Here is a 25,523-nt window from a genome sequence, read left to right as displayed (position 1 = left end):
GGGGTGGTAAAAAGGCCCTTCCTTATTCAAAGCAGCTGTTTATTTGATTGTCGTAGCCTATTCTTCAGGGCCAAAGAATCTTTACTTTTTTTTTTTTTTTTGTCTTTTTGCTATTTCTTGGGCCGCTCCCACAGCATATGGAGGTTCCCAGGCTAGGGGTCGAATCGGAGCTGTAGCCACCGGCCTACGCCAGAGCCACAGCAACACGGGATCCGAGCCGCGTCTGCAACCTACACCACAGCTCATGGCAATGCCAGATCTTTAACTCACTGAGTGAGGCTAGGGATGGAGTGGAACCCCGTCCTCATGGATACTACTCATGTTCATTACCGCTCAGTCTCCGCAGGAACTCCTATATATACATTTTAAATTTAATTCCTGTAGCATTTAAAAGGGGTAGGAAACAAACATCAGATCTTGCCTACCTATTAAATTTAAGACCATTAGAACTTTTGTTCTGTTTGGCTCCTTTAGATAACTGGAAACTATTGAAATTTAGTCTTTTGGTAGGCCAGATACAGATCTCAACCTGTGTTTCTTAAATTTATTAGTATAAAAATCATCACTGGTGCTTGTTAAAACTAGTAATAACTCTTGGGTCCTACCTCAGAGGTTTGGGGAGGGAGTCAGGAACCTACTTTCCTCAAGCTTTTTTTTTAACTGGGAAATAAATCGTACCTATGGAAATGGACTTAAATGTACAGGTTAGTAAAAAACACATATCCGAATATCCCACATCTAGAAATAAACACTGAAAGCATCCTGGTAGCTATCACAATCCTGATCTCCGCCCTCCTCACTGAAGGACTGTGCTGCGTTTTGTGGCAGTCACTTCCTTATATATTTTTGAGCTTTATGAAGATTAAATCTGTATTATGTGTTTTTGGTCCAGCTTCTTTCACTAAACATTGTATGCAAGATTTGTTCATGTTGTCCCATGTCACTATGGTTTGTTCTCGTGGGTTCATTAAACTGATGAGCCATGATGGGAACTCCATTGTCATTTTAATAAGGTCTGTCTTGTTTTCATATGTGTATTGGCCAGTTCGTTTTGTGAAATACCTTTTCAAGTCTGTTTACTATTTTTTTATTGGGTTATGTTTTTCTTCGTGAAAAAGGAGCCCTTTAAAAGTATATGTTGTGGAGTTCCCATAGTGGCACAGTGGAAATGAATCTGACTAGGAACATTGAGGTTGCGGGTTTGATCCCTGGCCTAACTCAGTGGGTCAGGGATCTGGCGTTGCCCTGAGCTGTGGTGTAAGTAGCAGATGCAGCCCGGATCTGGAGTTGCTGTGGCTGTGGCACAGGCCGGTGGCTACAACTCCGATTAGACCCCTAGCCAAGAACCTCCATATGCCACCAGTGCAGCTGTAAAAAGACAAAAAATAAAAAAATAAAAATATGTGTTGTAAATATATTTTCCCCTTTGTGTTATGCCTTTTCCTCCTCATATTATGTCTTCTAATAAATAATTCCTAACTTTGATCACATTTCCTTTTCTTTTCCCTTTTTGGCTAATGGTTTTTGTGTCCTCTTTAAGAAATCTTTTATGGAGTTCCCATCGTGGCACAGTAGAAACACATCCAACTAGGTTTGGTCCTTGGCCTCACTCAGTGGGTTAAGGATTTGGCATTGCTGTGAGCTGTTGTGGTGTAGGTCGCAGACGTGGCTCAAATCCTGCATTGCTGTGGCTGCGACTTAGGCCAGCAACTGTAGCTCCTATTCAGCCCCTAGCCTGGGAATTTCTATATGCCACAGGTGTGGCCCTAAGAAGCAAAAAATAAAAATAAAAATACAAAAAGAAATCTTTTCTTAAATACACACTCTTTCATTTCACCTTTGTTCTTTAGGCCTTTAATCTACCTGGAATTGATTTTTGCCTGTGGCATGAGATGGGGGGTGTCAGGTTTCCTTTTTCAGTATGGGTACCAAATCTTACAATACTCATTTTTGAAAAGAGTGTTCTTTCCTTGCTTTCCATAGTGACGCCTTTGTTCTAAATCAAGTGTATTTGCATGGGACTGTTTCTGTTCTGTATGTCTGTTTTTGTGCCAGTACTATATACTCTCTTACTTTGGTTTTATGGTATTTGAGGTCTGGCGTAGGGTCTGGATCTACAATAAAATAATAGTCACTTCCACATGCCATAGGCGTGACCAAAATAAATAAATAAATAAAGAGTCCTATGGGAATCAGACTAACCACACCTCAAAAAAAAAAAAAGAAAAGAAAAGAAAGAGGAGTTCCCATTGTGGTTCAGTGGTTAATGAACCCGACTAGTATCCATAAGGATACAGGTCCGATCCCTGGCCTCCCTCAGGGGGTTAAGGATCTGGCATTGCTGTGAGCTGGGGTGTAGGTCATAGACACGGCTCGGATCCCACATTGCTTTGGCTGTGGTGTAGGCGGGCAGCTGTGCCTCCGATTTGACCCCTAGCCTGGAAACCTCCATATGCCACAGATATGGCCCTAAAAAGACAAAAAAATAAAATAAATGGACCTAAATGTTCACACAAGAGTGGGGCTGAAAGACATGTGGAGGGGCCCAGCTGTCACCTGCAGGAGACAGGGCCTGCCAGCAGCACTTGGAGAAGCAGGTCCCCTTGCTTTCATCATCATGGCTCTCACAGCAACACTGAATCCTTAACCCACTGAGTGAGGCCAGGGATCGAACCTGCATCCTTATGGATACTAGTTGGGTTCATTAACCACTGAGCCATAATGGGAACTCCTCTTTGTTTCTTTCTTTCCTTTTTTTTTTTTTTTTTGAGGTGTGGTTAGTCTGATTCCCATAGGACTCTTTATTTTTATATTTATTTATTTTGGTCATGCCTATGACATGTGGAAGTTTCTGGGCCAGCAATTGAACCTGCACTGTAACAGTGGCCTGAGCCACTGCAGTGACAACTTCAGATCTCTAACCCACTGTGCCATAAGGTAACTCGCCATAAGTTAGTTTTCAATGTCTGTTGAGTCTGTTTCTGTTTTGTAAATAAGTTCCTTTGTGTTATTTTTTGATTCCACATACAAGTGGCATCACATCATATTTGTCTTTGTCTGACTTACCTCACTAAGTATGATAATCTCTGCATCCATCCATGTTGCTGCAAATGGCAATATTTCATCCTTTTTTATAGCTAAGTAATAGTCCGTTCCATATATATATACCACAGCTTCTTTATCCATTCATCTGTTGATGGATACTTAGGTTGCTTCCATGTCTTGGCTATAGTAAATAGTGCTGCTATGAATATTGGAGTGCATGTATCTTTTCAAATTAGAGTTTTTGTCTTTTCTGGATATATGCCCAGGAGTGGGATTGGTGGATCATATGGTAACTTTACTTTTATTTTTTTAGGTAATCTTCATACTTTTCTCCATAGTGGCTACACCAGTTTACATGCCCATCAGCAGTATTGGAGGGTTCCCTCTTCTCCACACCCTCCACACATTTATCATTTGTACACCTTTGATGATGGCCATTCTGACCTATGTGAAGCAATTCCCTTGTAGCTGTAATTTGCATTTCTCTAGTAATCAGTGATGATTAGCATCTTTTCATGTGCCTGTTGGCCATCTGTATATTTTCTTTTTTTTTTTTTTTTTTTTTTTTGTCTTTTTGCCTTTTCTAGGGCCGATTCCTGTGGCATATGGAGGTTCCCAGGCTAGGGGTCTAATCAGAGCTGTAGCCACTGGCCTACGCCAGAGCCACAGCAATGCAGGATCCGAGCTGTGTCTGCAACTTACACCACAGCTCATGGCAACGCCAGATCCTTAACCCACTGAGCAAGACCAGGGATTGAACCCGCAACCTCATGGTTCCCAGTCGGAATCGTTAACCACTGAGCCACGATGGGAACTCCATCTATATGTTTTCTATAAAATTATAGAATTTAGGTGGTAGATCTGTGGTTTATGTACAGTTTCAATTTTTCTGCAGTTTTGAAAATTTTTGTAATAAAATATTTGAAAAAATCATGCTTCAAAGAACACGTTATGGTATGGAGTTTTTGGCTTTTTAAAAAATTAGGGTAAAATTTGTTAGATTTGATAGATTTGCACATGTGGAATTTCTGAGTCAAAGACATTCATACTTTTAGGGTTCTTTAACACAGTGCCAAATTGATTTCTGCAAGAGTTTTATTAATTTACCTTCCTGCCAGCAACACATAGTTGTTTCATAGCCTTTGTCATTATAGTGTATTAACATCAGCAAAAATTTACATTAATTTTATATTAATCCTTTAAATTAGCATTTCTTGGTTATGTTGATTACTTTCCTTTTTCAAAAATTTTTGTTTTTTAATTTTTAAACACTTTTATTTTATTTTATTTTGCTTTTTAGGGCTGCACCTGCAGCATGTGTAAGTTTCCAGGCTTTGAATCAGAGCTATAGCTGCTGGCCTATCCCATAGCAACACCAGATCAGAGCTGCACCACAGCTCATGGCAATGCCAAATCCCTGACCCACTGAGCAAGGCCAGGGATTGAATCTGCATCCTCATGGATACTAGTCAGATTCATTTCTGCTGAACCACAGTGGGAACTCCGAAACATTTTTAATACAATTTTTTTTAAATGATTTTTATTTTTTTCCGTTATAGCTGGTTTACAGTGTTCTGTCACTTTCCTACTATACAGCAAGGTGACTCAGTCTCTCTCATACACACACACATATACACACACATTCTTTTTCTCACATTATCCTTTGTCATGTTCCATCATAAGTGATTAGATATAGTTCCCAGTGCTATACAGCGGGATCTCATTGTTTATCCATTCCAAAGGCAGTAGTTTGCCATTTTTAATACTACTTTTAAAAGTTACGATCCATTTACAGTGATTACAAAATACTGGCTATTATTTCCCACGTTGTACAGTACGCCCTGTATCCTGTCTTTTTTTTTTTTTTTTTTTTAGGGCCTCACTTGCAGCATATGGAGGTTCCCAGGCTAGAGGTATAATCTGAGCTACTGCTGCTGGCCTGTGCCACAGCCGCAGCAATGTCCGATCCGAGCCACATCTGCAACCTGCACCACAGCTCACAGCAACACTGGATCCTTAACCCACTGAGAGAGGCCAGGGATCGAATGCGCAGCCTCATGGTTCCTAGTCGGATTCGTTTCCACTGCACCATGGTGGGAACTCACAACCTCTTGGTTCCACTCTGCCCTGATGGGGACTTTTTGTAGCCTGTCTTATACACCCGGTAGTTTGTATTGTACCTTCCATGCCTCCACCTCCTCTAACTGATAACTACTAGTTTGCTCTCCATTTCTGTGAGACTTTTTTTTTTTGTCTTTTAGGGCCACACCAGCAACATGGAGGTTCCCAGGGAGGGGTCGAATTAGAGCTGTAGCTGCCGGCCTATGCTGCAGCCACAGCAATGCAGGATCTGAGCCGAGTCTGCGACCTACACCACAGCTCACGGCAACGCTGGATCCTTAACCTACTGAGTGAGGCCAGGGATCAAACCTGCTTCCTCATGGATGCTAGTCAGGTTTGTTAACCACTGAGCCACGATGGGAACTCCTTTTTTCATTTTTTGTTTTTGTTTTGTTTTTTGTTTTTTTGATTATATTCACTAGTTGGTTGTATTTTTTAGATTCATATATAAGTTGTATCCTAACAGTATATTTACCTGGTAGACCTTTTCCTCATGTTGTTTAGAGTTTGTGTTGGCACATTTTACAGAGTATCTTCATAAAACTAAGTTAATTTTACTATTTAAAAATGACTTTTTATTGAAGAATCACATGCATACAGAAAAGTTCACAAATCATAAGGTCATCCAAGTATCAGAAAATGAACTCAACTTCTCTAACCACTGCTGAGGTCCCTGTTCCTGTCCCTTCTTGAATATTACCAATCTCCCTGCCCCAGGAGTAGCCACTATATGACTTTAGTTATTGTAGATTAGATTTTTCTGTTACTGATTTTTGTTTTCTTCTGAAAAGCAGTTTTATTGAGATGTATTTTTTACATGGTAAAATGCACCCATTTTATAAATGATGAGCATATACACACTTAACAACCAGGGCAGTCAAGATAGAGACTGTTTCCATTACTTCACATGCTTCTTTACAGTAACACCCCCCCCACCCCCGCCTGCCCAGTTTCTGGCCCCAGGCAATTACTGATCTGCATTCTGTCACTATATGAGGAATTTTGCCTTTTGATAGAATTTTATATAAATGGAATCTCATTGAGTAGATACTTGTGTCCAGCTTCTTTTGCTTGTATCATTTTTCTGAGGTTCACGTTATTGTATATATCATTCGTTCATGAATTTTATTTTAAAAAGTGCCAAGTATATCCCATTAGGGCTCTTCCACACTTTGTTTATGCCTTCACCTGTTAAGGCTGATTTCTGGTTTTGGCTCTTAGGAATGAAGCTGCTGTGCTTGCGGAAGTCTTCCTGTGGACCTAAACTTTCATTTCTCTTCGGTCACTTGATAGGTTTTATAAGAAAACTGCCAAACTTTTCCAAAGGGGTTGGAACATTTTATATTTTCCACCAGTATTATGTGAATGTTCTAGTTGCTTCACATCCTGACCCACACTTTGATTTTAAACATTTTATAGTATCCATATCTCATTGTGGGTTTTAAATTGCACTTATGATAACACTGGTAAAACTGAGTCTGTTGTGTATATTTTTATAAGTTTCTATAGATGTTACAGTGCAGAATTGCTAAGGCAAGCCTGTTACCATCACAGTGAATGAAGTGACCTGAATTACAGTACCTGTTTTGCCTTTTCTTTTTGTATCTTGAGACTTATCCTCTGAGTAGTAATACATGCTATTACTTGCAGCAGGGAGTATAGGGCCAGCATGGAGGCCTCCATACTGTCCTAGATGGGTGTTTTTGTTGGGCCAGTAGTTAGTTTTTTCTTCCCTTCAGGCTTAGGCTAGGTCAGTTTCCTCCAAGTGAGCACCAGATAAAGCAGTACACGCTCTCCCTTCACCCTCCCCACAGAGTATGTTTATTTAAGTCTTGTTATGTGGAAAATAATTTCTTTAGAAAATTAGAATCATAAAACTCAGTACATGCTCTTCTGGTTGTTTCAAGGTAAATGTGGCAGTTTTCAGCACATTTTGTAGTCACTTAGTATTATAAAACTTTATAGCTAATTTCTCTTTTTGATTACAGTGCCCCTATATCTCCCATCAACATCTTACCAGCCTCTGAGGAGTAAGTAGTACACTTGTAGAAGAAAATTAAAATTTTTTTGAAAAAACTACTAAACTATAGAGATTAAAATCGTGTCTTTATTGTATTTAGAGGAAGGATTGCGCATAAGGCAGTGAAACTAGTTAGTGTTTTATGTACTCCATTAGTGAACTTTTTATAGATCTTTTTTTTTTTTTTTTTTTTTTTTTTTTTGTCTTTTTGCTATTTCTTGGGCTGCTCCCATGGCATATGGAGGTTCCCAGGCTAGGGGTTGAATCAGAGCTGTAGCCACCGGCCTACGCCAGAGCTACAGCAACACGGGATCTGAGCCGTGTCTGCAACCTACACCACAGCTCACGGCAACGCTGGATCCTTAAACCACTGAGCAAGGCCAGGGATCGAACCCGCAATGTCATGGATTCTAGTTGGATTCGCCAACCACTGCGCCACGACGGGAACTCCAGATGATCTTTTTGATCTGATGAAATTATTGAAAAATATCAATAGAGTTTTGTTTTTGTTTTTGTTTTTTTTTTTGGCTGCACCCACAGCATATAAGAGTTCCCCGGCCAGGGATCAGACCTGCACTACAGCAGTGGACTGAGGTACTACAGTAACAGTGCCAGGTCCTTAAGCCCATGTGTCACAAGGGAACTCTGTCAGTAGAGCTTTTTTTTTTTTGCTTTTTAGGGCTACACCTGCAGCATATGGAAGTTCCCAGGCTAGGGTTCAAATCGGAGCCATATCCACTGGCCTACGCCACAGCCATAGCAACCCTAGAGCTGAACCACGTCCATGACTTATGCTACACCTTGTGGCAATGCCAGATCCTTAACCCACTGAGCAAAGCTAGGGATTGACCCCACATCCTCATGGATACTAGTTGGGTTCTTAATCCCCAATCCGAAATAGGAGCTCCAGTATTTGAAAAGTCTGTTTGTTTGTTTGTTTGTTTATTTACTTTTTGGTCTTTTTAGGACTGTACCTAGGGCATATGGGGTTCCCAGGCTAGGGGTCCAATTGGAGCTGTAGCCACTGGCCCACACCACAGCCACAGCACTGTGGGATCTGAGCCACGTCTGTGACCTCTGCCGTAGCTCACAGCAATGCTGGATCGTTAACCCACTGAACGAGACCAGGGATCGAACCTGTGTCCTCATGGATGCTAGTGGGTTTAGTAACTGCTGAGCCATGACGGGAATTCCTGAAAAGTCTATTTAAATGACTTTAAGAGTGAGGAATGAATTATTGGGACAAGTGATCATTCCTGTCTCAGTAGTAGTAGTAACATGATTGATTTGTGTTTATTTTTGGGCAAATTTCATTTTAAAATTTAAACCAATATCATGTATTCATTTTATATATTTCTTTTTCCACTATAGCCTATTCAATTAAATACCATAATAATTTTTTTTAACTGTTTGTAGGTCTTAAAATTTATGTTTGTGTGGCCAAGTATCCATTTAGGGTGACTGCTTCTCACTAAAGTGTGTTCTGTTTTGTAGCATTTTAGAAAGAACGATTAGAGCAGCTGTGGAACAGCACCTTTTTGATCTGCAGAGCAGCATAGATCATGATCTTAAGAATTTACAACAGCAAAGTCTGGTGTGTAATAATGAAGCAGGAAGTGTTAATTGTGATGGGGAAGGATCTAATAACCAGTAAGAGACTTTTAAAACATTTTACTGTTAATTATTGAGTTATAAAATTGTTTTATCTTTAAAAAACTGTATTTTTATTAAATAATGGGGTCTCATCTTACTTGCAGATTTCTGAAAGTCAGTGTGAAAAGTGACTTTGTATATATTTCTTTTTTTTTTTTTTTTTTTTTTTTTTGGTCTTTTTTCTAGGGTCGCTCCCGAGGCATATGAGATTCTCAGGCTGGGGTCTAATCAGAGCTGTAGCCGCCAGTCTATGCCAGAGCCACAGCAATGAGGGATCCCAGCCGCATCTGCGACCTACACCACAGCTCACGGCAACGCTGGATCCTTAACCCACTGAGCAAGGCCAGAGATTGAACCTGAAACCTCATGTTCCTAGTCGGATTTATTAACCACTGAGCGATGACGGGAACTCCTGTATATACTTCTTAACATTGAAAATCTTGTAAGTCTTCCATTAAGGTAGTGAACGTTAAGTCCGGCTGGTTAAATCTGGTGTTTAGGTTTTTCTCCCTAAACACCAGATGGAGTAACAAGCTTACCTTTAGGGACTGTATTATATAAAAATAACTTTGTCTTTCTCTTTTTTTTTTTAGCCACACCCTCGGCATGTGGACGTTCCCAGGCCAGGGATCAAGCTGGCACCATAGTTGTGGCCTGTGCCGCAGCTGTGGCACTGCTGGATCCTTAACCCACTGTGCCATGAGAGAACTTCTGAAAAATAACATTTAAAAAAATAGACCTGTACTCCATTCTCCAGATGGCCACACCATGAGAGACATCAGTTATGTAGACAGGTACAGGGGCAGCAGACTGGCCTCCATCCAGTGCACCTAGTCATTGGGGAAAATGGTGTTTTACTTACTGTCCCCTCCCGACATGCAGTTGTTTTAGGTTAGCTGTTAATAGTTGAATTTGTATAAGTTAAAAGTTAGGTACTGTGTATTGTGTGATATTTGGCATTACTCTACTTTTCATCTGACTTGTTACCTTTAAATGACAAAAGCTTTATCTCCTTTTGTATTGTATTATCCCTGTGCTTTAGTATGTATATAGGTGCCTTTCTCTTGAGACCACAGTGCAGTGATTTCATAGTTTGTACTTATCATTTTTTGTTTTGGGGACAGATCCGCAGAGTAGCATAAGTCATGATCTTAAGAAAGATGTACCTGAATTTGGAGAATTGATAGGAAAGCAAAAAAAAAAAAAAAAAAGACGATTGGATAGAATTTTGTTGTTTTTTGGCCACGCCCATTATGAGTGGAAGTTCTGGAGCCAGGGATTGAACCTGCACCACAGCAGTGACAATGCCAAATCCTTAATCCATTGAGCCACCAGGGAACTCCAAGAATTAGATTTTTAAAAGGCAGAAAATGTCAAGTGTAATAGACTAGCTATCAGATATGAAATTAAACTGAAAAATTAATGGGTATAAAAACCATTACTTGGATATGTTTATAGAATACCATAGAGTACAACTACAGGTGTCCACATGGCTTGCATGGATGGCATCACCAGCCTGTGCAGCTCTGTGTGATGGCCCTGGCTTGTGTGCTTTGAAGGCACTATTAGAACTGATAGAGGTGGGTCTGTAGGGAGTATTTGGGTTAAATATGAAGGAAGGAAGTGGTATCTAAAAGATGGAAATAGTAGGAAAATGTTTCAAAGGTTATAATATAAGCAGATTCCTTAGAGTTTCCCCTCAGCTAGAGATGCTGAAAAATCTATGCCCATGCTCAGACAATATTATGGAAATAACTCATGTTCTCATTGGGAGTGGTATTGTCTTTGTAAACAAAATCCTGCTGTGTTTTGCGTATTCTGAATTACAAAAGATGAAGGTATCTGCAGAAGCAAGCTATTCCTGTTGTATTTGATAAGGTGTTGGACACCCTGGTGCCTAGTGTTAGGCACTTGTATTTTAATCAGCAGACAGTTCATTACTGATTTAGAGTGTGGGAAATCATTTGGCACATAAATGATTTTTAAAGCCATTTATTTGCTTTTGAAAATTTCCAAAGGGATAATAAACAAGGTAGGTTCCTCACAACATCTCATGGAGAGACAGAAACAAATTTTAATAAATAAACACTTAATAATCTAACTTGGCAAGATAAAATGTGAATCATGAAAGGATATGTTTTCTTCAATAAGGAAAAGTTTTAGATCATTACTGATATTTATTTATTTTTAAGGCATTACATATTCAACATGTGGCCTGATCTGACTTTTTAATCTTTGTTACTAGGATTGGTATTGCTGATGATATTATTAATGCCAGTGAAAGTGACAGAGACTGTTCAGAACCTGTGACTAGCACTAATTTAGACAATGAAGTTATGCAACAAGATTTTGTATTTGAGGATGAAGAAAATAACCAGGTAAGAAGTGTAAAGACCTTAAAAAAATCTGTTAGGTGTACTAGATGTACAGCTCTGATTGCTTGATGTGTTCCATTGATCCCAGAAGCCGTAGTTCACTATCTTTGCTGATATACATTTGTCTTTTTTTGTGTATCTTTTTAGGGCTGCACCCATGGCACATGGAAGTTCCCAGGCTAGGGGTCGAATTGGAGCTGCGGCTGCTTGGCCTACGCCACAGCAACGCCAGATCCATGCCATATCTGCTGCCTACACCACAGTCATGGCAACACTGGATCTTTAACCCACTGAGCAAGACCAGGGATCAAACCTGTGTCCTCAATGATCCTAGTTGGATTTGTTACTACTGAGCCACAGCAGGAACTCTAAAGACATTTTCTTAAAGCACGTTTTCATTCTAAGCCATAAGATAATGTATATATAAGAAGGGATTTAGAGATTTGTATTCTGGCTTTGCCTCTTCATAGCAGCATGACTTTAGCCAAGTTATCTGACTTCATTGAGTTGTTCTTTGTTTTGCTATGTCTAAGTGGGTGGTGATATCTATGTTAGAATTTTTATAAATATTTATTTTGGTTAATTATGTCTACTACCTTGATTGATTTTCTTCACCTGGCTTTCAGGATATCTCACTACTTTGGGTTTTCTTTTTCTTGAACTGGCTGCTGCATCCCTTTGATGATTGTTTTTCATGTTCTGCACCTCTGAAATTTAGTATGGCCCAGGGTACAGTTCTCAGGTCATGAATTTTCATTCACTCCCTTGGTAATCTCATTAAATGTAATGATTTTAAATATTGCTGTATGCTAAGGCTCCCAAATTTATGTCTCTAGTCCAGACCTCTCTCTTGAACTTTAGGTTCCTATACCTAGATGTTCTACTTAACATTTCCACTTGATTATCTTATAAACATCTTGTAAAATTTTCTTATTTTGGCCACACCTGCGCTATGTGGAAATTCTTGGGCTGGAGACTGAACCTGTGCCCCAGTTGTGACCTGTGCCACAGCTATGGCAGCGCCAGATCCTTAACCCACAGCGTCATATGGGACTTCCTCTTTTAAACATATTACAGACATTTTACAGACATCTTAACATAAGCCAGACTGTACTTGTAATCTCTTTGACCCATATGCCCTTCTGTTTTTCTTTAAAATCTCAGTAAACAGCAATTTCTGCTTCTGTGTGCATAGGCCAGAAGCCTTGTGTCATTTTTGATTTCCTTCTCGCTGCACATCTAGTCTGTTACACAGTCCTATTGGTTGTACCTTCAAAATTTATATAGAGTCTTGACCACTTTTTACTGTTTGCATTGGCACTGCACAGGTCCAAGCCAGCATCATTTCACCTAGATTAATATAGCCTCCTAACTGATCTTTTCCTACCTGTGGTCTTCTGAGCAGCAGCCAGAGTGATCTTTCAAAATGAAAATTATATAATGTCAGTTTTAGAAATTTTCAGTGCCCTCTAGGTATAAAAATATATCAATAAGCAGTATGGAAAAACAGACGGATAAAAAATTATGATTGAGATAATTCAGTCTTAAAGTACTGTCTGGGTTGTTGTTTGCATAGATATTCCCGTGGCTTGTTTCCTTTTCTGATCCTGCAGATCCTCCTCAATTGTACCTTCTCAGGCCAAATCTCCTTATTATTCAGTGTGTACCAGCAGGCCCTCCCACTGACCTACCCCCATCCAGCCTCTGAACTGTTGTCCTTCTTCACTGCCTGCCTCTCATTAATAGTTGTACATGGTCACACATGTCTGTTAAGTTGTTAGTTTATTGTTTGTTTCCCATCCTTAGACTGTAGACTTCATGAGGGCTGAGATTTTCATATGTTTCATTTATTGTTATATCCATATTATCTAGGACACATAGTATGTGTTCCTCAAGTATTTGTTCAAGGAAATGGGTGTATCAGTTACTTTAAGAAAATAGGAATTTTTTTAAGACTTCATTTTCAGAGGAGTTTTAGGTTTACAATAAAATTGAGAAGGAAGTGTAGAGAATTTGTACTCACATGTTCATAACCTCCCCCATTATCAATATCACTCCGCAGAATGGTACTTTTTTTTTTTCTTTTTTGTCTGCAGTGGTGGCACATGGAAGTTCCCCAAGCCAGGGACTGAATCTAAGCCATAGCTGTACCCTGTGCCACCGCTGCAGCAGTGCTGTGGCAACACTGTATCCTTAACCCACTGTCCAGGCCGAAAATTGAACTAGCACTGGCAAAGAGACAAGGTGGATCATAAACCCACTGCACCACAGCAGGAACTCTAGAATGGTACTTTTTTTTTTTTTAATGAAGAGTGAACCCATACTGACATACCATAATCACTCAAAGTCTGCTTCACCTTAGGGATCATTCTTGGTGTTGTATGTTTCCTAGATTTAGACAAATATATAATATCCTACAGAGTTGGTTTTTTGTGTGTGTGTGTGTTTTTAGGGCCATACCCTCGATATATTCAAGTTCCCAGGGTGGGGGTCTAATTGGAGCTGCAGCTGCCTGCCTGTGCCACAGCCACAGCAACTCGGTATCTGAGCCACATCTGTGACCTACACCATAGCTCACGGCAGCACCAGATCCTTAACCCACTGAGCAAGGCCAGGAAGCAAACCTCTGTCCTTCATGGATACGGGTCAGGTTCGTTTCCTTGGAGCCACAACAGGAATTCCCATACCGAGTTTTTTAATTGCCCTGAAAATCTTCGGTGCTCTGCCTATTCATTCCCCATCCCACCTCCCAGCAACTGCTGATCTCTGTTGTCTCCATAGGTTTGCCTTTTTCAGAATGTCATAGAGTTGGAATTCCATAGTACATAGCCTTTTCAGATTGGCTTCTTTCATGTGTAATGTGCATTTAAAGTTCCTCTTTTTGTGGCTTGATAGCTTTTTTCTTCACACTGAACAGTATTGTCTGGTACATCCAGACAATACTATTTCTCTTTTTATCCGTTGAGGGGCATCTTGGTTGCTTCAAAGTTTCAGCAGTTGTGGATAATGCTGATATAAACATCTATTTGCAGGTTTCTCTGTAGACATAAATTTTTTAACTACTTTGGATAAATACCAAGGGGTGCGATTGATGAATCATACACACAGTGTGAGTTTTGTAACAAATTGCCAAGTGTCTTCTGAAATGGCTGTACCATTTTGCATTCCCACCAGCAGTGTATTAGTGTTCCTAATGCTTTAGAACCTCACCAACATTTGGTGTTGTCAGTGTTCCAGATTTGAGCCATTTTGATAGATATGTAGTGGTGTCTCATTGTTTTAATTTGCATTCCCTGATGGCATGTGGTGTGGGGGCATTTTTTTTCACATGTTCTTTACCATCTTCTGTGCAAAGAAGTGTATCTTCTTAGATGAGATTATTTTAAGGTCATTGGCCCAGTTTTGGATTTTTTTTTTTTTTTTTTTTTTTTTAATCTTTAGGGCCTCACCTGCAGCATATGGAAGTTCCTGGGCTAGGAGTTCAATTGGGGCTGTAGCTGTCAGCCTATACCACAGCCACAGTAATAGCGGATCCAAGCCATGTCTACAACCTATGCTGCACCTTGTGGCAACACCAGATCCTTAACCCACTGAGGCCAGGAATTGAACCTGTATCCTCACAGACACTATATTGGGTCCTTAACTTCCTGAGCCACAACAGGAACTCCTTGGCCCAATTTTTAACTCCTTGGCCTGGGTTACTTCTTACTGAGTTTTAAGAGTTCTTTGTATATTTTATCTAACAGTCTTTTATCAGGTATGTCTGTCGTAGGTATTTCTTTGCAACCTGTGACTTGTCTTCTAATTCTTTTAATACTGAATTTTGTAGAGGAGAAATTTTTAATTTTAATGAAGTCCAGTTTATCATTATTTCTTTCCTAAATTGTGTTTTATGGTGGTGTATCTATAGAGGTGTCACCATACCCAAGATCATCTAAATTTTCTCTTATGTTATATTCTGAGAGTTTCATAGTTTTACATTTAGTCTGTGATCCATTTTGAATTAATTTTTGTAAAGGGTATAAGATCTCTATTTAGGTTCATTTTTTTGCATGTGGATGTCCATTTGTTCCAGTACCTTTTATTGAAGAGACTGTCTTTGCTCCATTGTGTTGCCTTTACTTTTTGGTCAAAGATCAGTTGGCTGTGTTTATGAGGGTCTGTTTCTGAGCTCTCTGTTCTTTTCCTTTGGTCTATTTTCTCTTCTTTCATCAGTACCACACTGTCTTGAAAAGTCTCAAAGTCAGGTAGCCAATTGACTGTCAGTCCTCCAACTTTATTCTTCTCCTTCAGTATTGTGTTGGCTTTTATACCTCCCCACATAAACTTCAGAAACAATTTGTTGATATCCATAAAGAACTTGCTGGGATTTTTATTGACATTGCATTGAATCTCTCCATTAAGTTGGGAAGAACAGACGTCTTAATAATATTGAGTCATCTATTTGTGAACATGAAATACTTCCCTATTTATTCTTTGATTTATTGCTTCAGAGTTCTCCTCATATAGACCTTATACCCAAATATTTCACTTTTTCAGGTGCTAATATAAATCGTTTTCTGTTATTAGTTTCAAAGTGTACTTGTTTATTATCGGTGTATAGGAAAGCAGTTGACTCTTGTTTATTTACTTTGTATTCTGCAGCTTTGCTATATTTGCTTTTTAGTTTCAAGGAGATTTTTTGTTACTTCTTTCAGATTTTCTGTATTACCTAGACAATCATGTCATAGGTGAACAAAGATTTATGTCTGCCTTCCTAATCTGCTTACGTTTTTTTCCCCTACTCTTGCCTTATTATGGTAACAAGGACTTGTAGTACAGTGTTGAAAAGGCATGGTGAGAGGGGACATCCTTGTTTTGTACCTAAACTTAGTGGGAAGGCTTCAGGTATGATGTTAGCTGTAGAGTTTTTGTATACGGTCTTTATCAATTTGAAAGAGTCCCCTCTGTTCTGGTTTACATAGAGTTTTTTTTTTTTTTTTTTTTTTTTTGTATTTTTTTATCTCTAGAATCTGCAATTTTTAGAGACATTGTTTTTATTTTTTTATTTTTATTTTTTATTTATTTATTTTTTTAACAGAGTTTTTATCATGAGTAGATACTAGATTTTGTATGCTTTTTCTGCATTTCTCAATAAGATCATGTTTTGTTTTGTTTGTTTGTTTGTTTTCATTCTGTTGATGATAGATTACATCCTTTGATTTTCAAATATTGAACCAACCTTGCATACCTGGGATAAATGCTACTTGGTTGTTATATATAATTCTTTTAATACTTTTTTGAGGGTTTGATTGGCTAATATTTTTTGAGGATTTTGCGTCTGTATTTATAAGAGATGTTGATCTGTCATTTTCTTTTCTTAGTTTTGGTAGAGGCATACCTCAGAGATATTGTAGGTTCAGTTTCAGACCACCACAATAAAGCGAGTATCACAATAAAGCAAGTCATGCAAATTTTTTGTTTCCCAGTGCATATAAAATTGATATTTATATTGTACTGTAGTCTGTTGGGTGTCCAGTAGCATTATGTCTAAAAACAATATACTTAATTAAAAATGTTTATTGCTAGAAAATGAAGTCTTCAGTGAGTTGCTGTAATATTTTTGCTGGTAGAGTATCTTGCCTCTTGACGGCTACAGACTGATTAGGGTGGTAGTTGCTGAAGATTGAGGTAGCTGTGGCAATTTCTTAAAATAACACAGCAGTGAAGTTTGCAACCTCAGTTGACTCTTCCTTTCTATAGCATGCAGTAAGGCAACAGAGGTCCTAAATGATACCATAGAACAGTTAGACTTAATTGATGTTTTCAGGATGTAACATCAAAAAAACCCAGAATACGTATTTTTTTCAAGTGCACATGGAACACCCTTTAGGACTAACCATGTATGAGGACACAAGACAAGCTTTTACAAATTTAAGAGGATAGAAATTATTTTAAGAATTTTTTCTGACCACAATGACATGAAACTAGAAATCAACCACAGAAAGAGAAATGAGAAAAAAAAATGATTACATGGAGGCTAAATAATATGCTAGTTAATAAACAGTGGGTATGAGGAAATCAAAGAAGAAATTAAAAAATACCTTGGGACAGGAGTTCCCGTCGTGGCGCAGTGGTTAACGAATCCGACTAGGAACCGTGAGGTTGTGGGTTCGGTCCCTGCGCTTGCTCAGTGGGTTAACGATCTGCAAGCTGTGGTGTAGGTTGCAGACGCGGCTCAGATCCTGCGTTGCTGTGGCTCTGGCGTAGGCCGGTGGCTGCAGCTCCGATTAGACCCCTAGCCTGGGAACCTCCATATGCCGTGGAAGCGGCCCAAAGAAATAGCAAAAAGACAAAAAAAAAAACCAAAAAACCTTGGGACAAACAACATTGAAAATACAGCAGGCATTGCTGTTCCCATGGCTCAGTGGAAATGAATCTGACCAGCATCCATGAGGACACAGGTTCAATCCCTGGTCTTACTCTGTGGGTTAAGGTTATGGTGTTGCTCTGAGCCATGGTGTAGGTTACAGACATGGCTTGGATCCTGTATTGCTGTGGCTATGGCATAGGCCAGCAGCTATAGCTCTGATTTGATCCCTAACCTGGGAACCTCCATATGCCACAGGTGTGGCCCTAAAAAGACAAAAAAAAAAAAAAAAAAAAAAAGTAAACCCCCCCCCCAAAGAAAAGAAAGAAAACACAACAATAACAGGCTGTGGGATGTAGCAAAAGCATTTCTTAGATGGAATTTCTTAGTGATACAGGCCTTCCTCAGAAAGTAAGAGAAATGTCAAATAAAAAACCTAACCTACCATCTAAAAGAATTAGAAAAAAGAAGAACAAACAAAATCTGAAGTCGGCAGAAGGAAGAAAATATCAATCAGGTAGGAAATAAAATAGAGATTACAGGGACTTCCCTTCTTGGTGCAGCAGAAACAAATTCAGCTAGTATCCATGAGGATGTGGGTTTGATCCCTAGCCCTGCTTAGTGGGTCGGGGATCTGGCATTGCCATGAGCTGTGGTGTAGGTAGCATACACGGACAGCTCAGATCCTGTGTTGCTGTGGCTCTGGTGTAGGCTGGCAGCTGTAGCCCCGATTAGACCCCTTGCCTGGGAACCTCGATATGCCTTGGGTGCAGCCCTAAAAAGCAAATAAATAAATAAATAAAAATAGAGATTACAAAAAGATGGGGAAAAAAGTCAACAAAACCAAGAGCTGGTTCTTTGAAAGGGTAAAGAAAATTGACATATCTATGGCTCACCACACCAAGAAGAGAGGACCCAAATAAAGAAGACAAGAAATGAAAGACAATAAATAATAACCAATACCCCAGAAATGCCAAAAAAAAAAAATACCATAGGAGAATACAACAATTATATACCAACAAACGGAACAACTTAGAAGAAATGGACATGTTTCTAGAAACATACAGCCCACCAAAACTGAATCAAGAAAGAAAGAAGTAATTTGAGCAGAATGATCATTAGACGTGAAATAGAATCTGTATTTAACTCTCTGCGGACAAAAGTCAAGGAGCAGATGGTTTCATTGGGGAAATCTACCAAACTTATACCAATTCTCAGATTCTTTCAAAAGATTGAAGAGGAGGGACCAACCCCAAACTCATTCTATGAAGCCACCATTATGCTGATACCAAAGCCAGACAAAGGCAATACCAAAAAAGAAAATTACAGGTCAATGTCTTTGATGAATATAATGTAAAAATTTTCAACGAGGTATTACCAAACTGAATCCAGCAACACATAGAAAAGATCATATATCACAGTCAAGTTGGATTCATTCCAGAGTCACAAAGATGGTTCAGTATACACAAATCCATTCATGTGATAAAGCACATCAGCAAAAGAAAGAATGAAGACCACATAATCATTTCAGTAGATGCAGAGAAAGCATTTGCTATAATTCAACATCCGTTTGTTTTAAAAACTTAACAGAGTGGGTTTAGCGGGAACATACTGCAACATAATAAAAGCTATTTATGATAAACCCACTTTTGAGCTGAAAGGTTTCTTGCTAAAATCTGGGACAAGACAGGAATACCCAGGGGTTGTGTTGTGGCTCAGCAGTAATGAATCTGACTAGTATCCATAAGGACGTTCTTTCAATCCCTGGCCTCACTCAGTGGGTTAAGGACCCGGTGTTGGTGTAAGCTGCAGTGTAGTTCACAGTTGCAGTTTGGATCTGGTGTTGCTGTGGTGTAGGCTGGCAGCTGCAACTCGGATTCAGCCCCTAACCTGAGAACTTCTATATGCTTTGGGTGTGGCCCTAAGGTGGGGTGGGAACAAGGATGCCCACTTTCACCATTTCTATTCAATGTAGTATTGGAAATCTTAGCTGCAGTAATAATAAGAAATAAAAAGTATCCACATTGGAAGAGAGGATGTAAAATTGCCACTATATGCAAGTGACATGATGTTATTTATAGAAAACCCAAAGAACTTCACACTAAAGCCACTAGAACCGAGGAATTCAGCATGGTAGCAGGATACAAGATTAACATATAGAAATCACTTGCATTTCTTTATACTAACAGAATTAACAGAAAAGTAAAGTTAAAAAAAATCCCTTTAAAAATCACATCAAAAAACTGAAATACTTAGGAATAAATCAGGCCAAGGAGGGGAAAGACTTATATGCTCAAAAGTATAAAACATTGATAAGGGAAATTGAAGATGAGTCAAAGGAATGGAAAGATATCCCATGCTTTTTCTCTGGAAGAATTAATATTGTTAAAATGGCCATACTGGAGTTCCCATCGTGGCTCAGTGGTTGACGAACCTGACTAGCATCCATGAGGATGCAGGTTCGATCCCTGGCTTTGCTCAGTAGGTTAAGGATCTGGTGTTGCTGTGAACTGTGGTGTAGGTCGCAGACGAGGCTCAGATTCCATGTTGCTGTGGCTGTGGTGTAGGCTGGTGGCTGTGGTGTAGGTCGGCAGCTGCAGCTTTGATTTGACCCCTAGCTTTGGCATCTCCATGTGCTGCTGGTGTGGCTGTAAAAGAGAGAAAGACCAAAAAAAAAAAAAAAAAAAAAAAAAAAAAGCCATACTGCCCAAAGCAATCTATAGGTTTAATGTGATACCTGTCAGATCACCCAGATTTTCCACAGAACTAGAACAAATAATCTTAAAATTTATGTGGAAGCCTAAAAGACCCAGAATTGCCAAAGCGCATTGAGGAAAAAGAACAAATCTGGGGGCATAACCCTCTTCACCTTCAGATAACAGTACAAAGCTGCAGTAATTAAAACAACGTGATATTGGCCCCAAACAAGACGTACAGATCAATGGGATAGAATAAAGAACCCAGAAATAAACCCAAACTCTTATGGTCTATTAATCTTTGACAAAGGAGACTCAAATACACAGTGGAGAAAAGACAGTCTCTTCAGCAAGTGGGATTTGGAAAGCTGGACGGCCACATATAAATTAATCCATACACAAAAATAAACTCAAAATGGCTTAAAGACCTAAATGTAAGACATGACACCATAAAATTCCTAAAAGAGAACATAGGCAAAACATTTTATGACATAAAGCAATATTTTCTTAGGTCAGTCTCCTAAGACAGTAGAAATAAAAGCAAAAATAAACAAATGGGACCCAGTCAGAGTTTAAGCTTTTTCAGGGGAAAGGACAACACAAGCAAAACAAAAAGATAACCTATGGCCTGGGAGAAAATATTTGCAAACGTTGCAACTAAAAAGGGTTTAATTTCCAAATTATACAAACAGCTTATACAACTCAGATACAACCCAATAAATAATGGGCTGAATAGACATTTCTCCAAAGAATACGTACAGATGTCCGAGAGGTACATGAAAATACGTTCAGTATGGCTAATTATTAGAGAAATGCAGATCAAAACTATAATGTACCACCTTACATCGGTCGGGATGGCTGTCATTTAAAAACTATTAGGAGTTCCCGTTGTGGCGCAGTGGTTAACGAATCCGACTAGGAACCATGAGGTTGCGGGTTCGGTCCCTGCCCTTGCTCAGTGGGTTGAAGATCCGGTGTTGCCGTGAGCTGTGGTGTAGGTTGCAGACGCGGCTCGGATCCTGCGTTGCTGTGGCTCTGGCGTAGGCTGGTGGCTACAGCTCCGATTCGACCCCTAGCCTGGGAACCTCCATATGCCGCAGGAGCGGCCCAAGAAATAGCAACAACAACAACAAAAGACCAAAAAAAAAAAAAAAAAAAAAATCTATTAACAGGAGTTCCCATTGTGGCTTAGTGGGTTAAGAACCCCGAACAGTATCCATAAGGATTTGGGTTCGATCCCTGACCTTGCTCTGTGGGTTAAGGATCTGGCCTTGCAGTGGCTATGGTGTAGGCCAGCAGCTGCAGCTCCAATTCAACACCTAGCCAGGGAACTTCCATATGCCTCAAGTGCAGCCCTAAAAAAAAAAAAAAAAAAATCTGCAAATAACAATGTTGGAGAAGGAATGGAGAAAGGGGTACTCTCCTACACTGTTGGTGGGAATGTAAATTGGTATAGCCACAATGGAAAACAGTATGGAAGTTCCTTAAAAAGCTAAAAATAGTTACCATGTGATCCAGGAATCTTATTCTTAGGCATATATCTGAAGAAAACTAATTTGAAAAGACACATGCAGCCAAGTGTTTGTAGCGCAGTATTTATAATAGCCAAGCCTTGGACACAACCTCAATGTCCATCAACAGACGATTTGATGAAGAAGTGGTTTAGGGATTTTCCTAGTGGCTCAGTGGGTTTAGGATCCAGCATTGTCATTGCTGTGGTGTGGGTTTGATCCCTGGCCTGGGAACTTACACATGCTGCATGGGTGACCAAAAAAAAAGAAAAAAGAAATAGAAGTGGTACATACACAAAATGGAATACTACTCAGCCATAAAAAGAATGAGATTATGCCATTTGCAGCAATATGGATGCAACTATGGATTATCATACTAAGTGAAATGTCAGAGAAAGACAAATAACGTATGATATGACATGTGGAATCTATAATATGGCACAAATGAACCTATCTGTGAAACAGAAACATATAAAGAACAAACTTGTGGTTGCCAAGGGGGCAGGAATGGAGTGGGAGGTTGAGGTTAGCAGGTGTAAGCTATAATACGTGGAGGTGATAACCAACAAGATCCTACTGTATAGAAAAGGGAACTATATTCAGTACCCTGTGATAAACCATCATGAAAAAGAACCTGAAAAAAGTATGTGTAAGTGAATCACTGTGCTGAACATCAGAAACTAATACAGCATCTAAGTCAGCTGTACTTAAAAAAAAAAGTTCCCTTATGGGCTAACAGTTAAAAATTCAGCATTGTCACTGCTGTGGCTTGGGTTTGATCACTGGCCTGGGAACTTTCTCATGCCATAGACATGGCAAAAAAAAAAAAAAAAAAAAAAAAAGTTGTGCATTTTCTCAGTAGAAGGAAATTGCAGAAGAATTTGAACATAGGGAGTGTATAACCACACCTGTATTTTAGGAAATAGGCTGTCAGAGTAGAACTATAGGAAACAGGCTGTAGGGAAGATTGGATATAAGGACAACAACCAACAGGCTTTGCGCACTAGAATTTGGTAAGACCTGATAAACAGTCTGAACTGGAAAGTGAAGGGAGGATAAAGAAAATTCCACAGGTAAAAACGATTTATCTGTAAACTTGGATAAGAAAGAGAGATGCTAAAAAAGTGGGAAAGAGGTCAGTTTTGCATCACTAGGATATCAGAGTGGATATGACTGCATAAATTTGGGTCTTGAGCTTTGCTTTGTCATTTTTGGTTGTGAGTAAATCGAATTGCCATTCCAAGAAGTGATTTAACAAGAGAAGAAAAGGAAATTGAGGTAAGCACAGGGTAGGGGGAGGAGGAATCGATCTTCTAGGTCTTTTGAGTTGAGACTATCCATGGCCGTAGAAGTTGGGATTGTCAAAAAGGGTGGGTTTTGGAGTTCCTTTTGTGGCGCAGCAGGTTAAGGATCTGGCTCTGTCTTTGATGCGACATAGGCTCTATCCCTAGCCTGGCACGGTGACTTAAGGATCCGTCATTGCCGCTCTGAAGTATAGGTCACAGCTGCAACTTGGATTTGATCCCTGGCCTGGACTGTCCACATTCCACAGCCATGGAAGTGGAAAACAAAATGAAACAAAAACAAAAGGAAGGGCCCCATGGTAAATATTTTAGGCTTTGTGGGCCTTATACTCTTGTCATAGCCACTTAACTGCCATGATAGCATGAAAGCAGCCATAGAAAATATATAAACAATATAGGATGGCCATGTTCCAGTAAAACTGAAATTTGAATTACCGATAATTGGTATGTCACAAAATCTTCTCATTTTTTTTCTTACCTCCAATCATTTAAAAGTGTGAAAACTTTCATTAGCTTACTGCCCATAAAAAACTGGCAGTAGATTGGATTTGACTGAAGTTGGGCAATCGCTGGGGTAGAGTATCGTAAGGAGATTAAGATTTAGCTATTAAAAAACAATTTTGAAGATTATTTCTAGGAGGATTTCCTGTCGTAGCTCAGTGGAAACAAGTCGTACTAGCATTCATGAGGTTGCAGGTTCGATGCCTGGCCTTGCTCAGTGGTTTAAGGATCCGCCATTGCCATGAGTGCTGCGGTGTAAGTCGCAGACGCAGCTCACATCTGGTGTTGGTGTGGCTGTGGTCTAGGCTAGTGGCTACAGCTCCAGTTCGACCCTTAGCCTGGAAACCTCCATATGCCACTGGTGCAGCCCTAAAAGAAAAAAAAAATTATTTCTGTGAAATTGACTTTTGAAGTACAGGGAAACCTGATTACATTTTTTTTTTTTTTTTTTTGTCTTTTCGAGGGCTGCACCTGTGGCATATGGAGGTTCCTAGACTAGGGGTTGAATTGGAGCTGTAGCCACCGGCCTATGCCACAGCCACAGCAACATGGGATTCCAGCCGCGTCTGCGACCTACACCACAGCTCACGGCAACGCCGGATCCTTAACCGACTGAGCGAGGCCAGGGATCGAACCCCAACCTCATGGTTCCTAGTCGGATTCGTTAACCACTGAGCCACGATGGGAACTCCTGAAACCTGATTACTTTTAACATTTCAGATAAACTAAAGAGTACTAGATGCTGCAGGTCATACCACAGTTCTCTAGTAATTGTTGATTAGCCAGTGTGAAATTAATCTTAAGGACTTCTAGTGACTAAATGCTTTATATGTTGATGAATGATTTTTGTTGTACATACTTTAAAATATAATTTTTATATACTTGTCTTTTGGAAAGGGATCGTTTCAGATCGTTAAAATTTAAAAGTTTTAAAAGGATATATAAAGTCATCCCTTTCATCACCATCTATCTGTATTAATTAAGTCTATAAAAAACTGTAAAGAAAACAGTCCTATTCTAAAAATCACTGTAGTGAATAGCCTTGTACATAAACTGTTTCACCTTGTGTAAACCGATCTTAGGATAAATTTATAGAAGTAGAATTTGGGGTCATAAGGTATATATACCTTTGTAATTTTATAATATATTGCCAGGTGGCCCTCCATTGAAACAGCTATTTCAGCTAATAGGCGCACCTATTTCACTATTCCCTCACCAGTGGTAGATTCTTTTTTTTTTTTTAACTACCTGGTAAATGAAACTTGTAAATTGTAGTTTTCATTAACATTTCTCTGGAAAGTTGAGAACCATTTCCATTTCCGATTATCTATATCCTTTGTGCGTTTTTCTTTTGGGTTGTTGGGTTTTTATTCTCTTTTTTGTATGTTGATGCTTTTTATTTCTTTTTTTTTTTTTTTTTTTTTTTTTTGTCTTTTTGTTGTTGTTGTTGTTGCTGTTTCTTGGGCTGCTCCTGCGGCATATGGAGGTTCCCAGGCTAGGGGTCGAATTGGAGCTGTAGCCACCGGCCTACGCCAGAGGCACAGCAACGCAGGATCCGAGCCGCGTCTGCAACCTACACCACAGCTCACGGCAACGCCGGATCATTAACCCACTGAGCAAGGGCAGGGACCGAACCCGCAACCTCATGGTTCCTAGTCGGATTCGTTAACCACTGCGCCACGACGGGAACTCCCGCTTTTTATTTCTTAAAAAAATAGTCTCTATTTTTGTAACCGGGTGCAGATATTTATTTCCAGCTTGTTACTTGTCTTTTGACCACTTAAGGTAATTTTTGACAATATTTAAATTTATTAGCTTTTTTCTTTTTTAGATTTTAAGTTTTATGTCATTATTAGAAAGGCCTGAGATTCTGAACTAATTTTCTTCTTCTCTTTAAATACCTCTGTGGTTTAATTTCCCACATTAATTATTTGGTCTGTTTGGAGTT

At 39.4% G+C, this 25,523-nt stretch overlaps 1 protein-coding gene across 32 annotated transcripts in view; it reads left to right on the top strand.

The window, feature by feature from the left end:
• Nucleotides 1-25,523, top strand: part of FAM13B (family with sequence similarity 13 member B) — a 115,222-nt gene that overhangs the window by 57,837 nt on the left and 31,862 nt on the right. For 12 of the 32 annotated variants that reach the window (XM_021084803.1, XM_021084804.1, XM_021084806.1 and 9 more), the window contains 3 exons: nucleotides 7,155-7,196; nucleotides 8,681-8,836; nucleotides 11,085-11,217. In XM_021084803.1, the coding sequence (XP_020940462.1) occupies nucleotides 7,155-7,196; nucleotides 8,681-8,836; nucleotides 11,085-11,217 (331 nt within the window). The remainder of the gene's footprint in view (nucleotides 1-7,154; nucleotides 7,197-8,680; nucleotides 8,837-11,084; nucleotides 11,218-25,523) is intronic. The other 20 variants (XM_021084826.1, XM_021084818.1, XM_021084811.1 and 17 more) reach the window with 2 other exon arrangements.

This window comes from Sus scrofa, chromosome 2, assembly GCF_000003025.6.
Source record: "Sus scrofa isolate TJ Tabasco breed Duroc chromosome 2, Sscrofa11.1, whole genome shotgun sequence".
Lineage (NCBI taxonomy): Eukaryota > Metazoa > Chordata > Mammalia > Artiodactyla > Suidae > Sus > Sus scrofa.
Note: the sequence above shows the minus strand (reverse complement) of the source record. Positions and strands in the feature narration are given on the sequence as shown.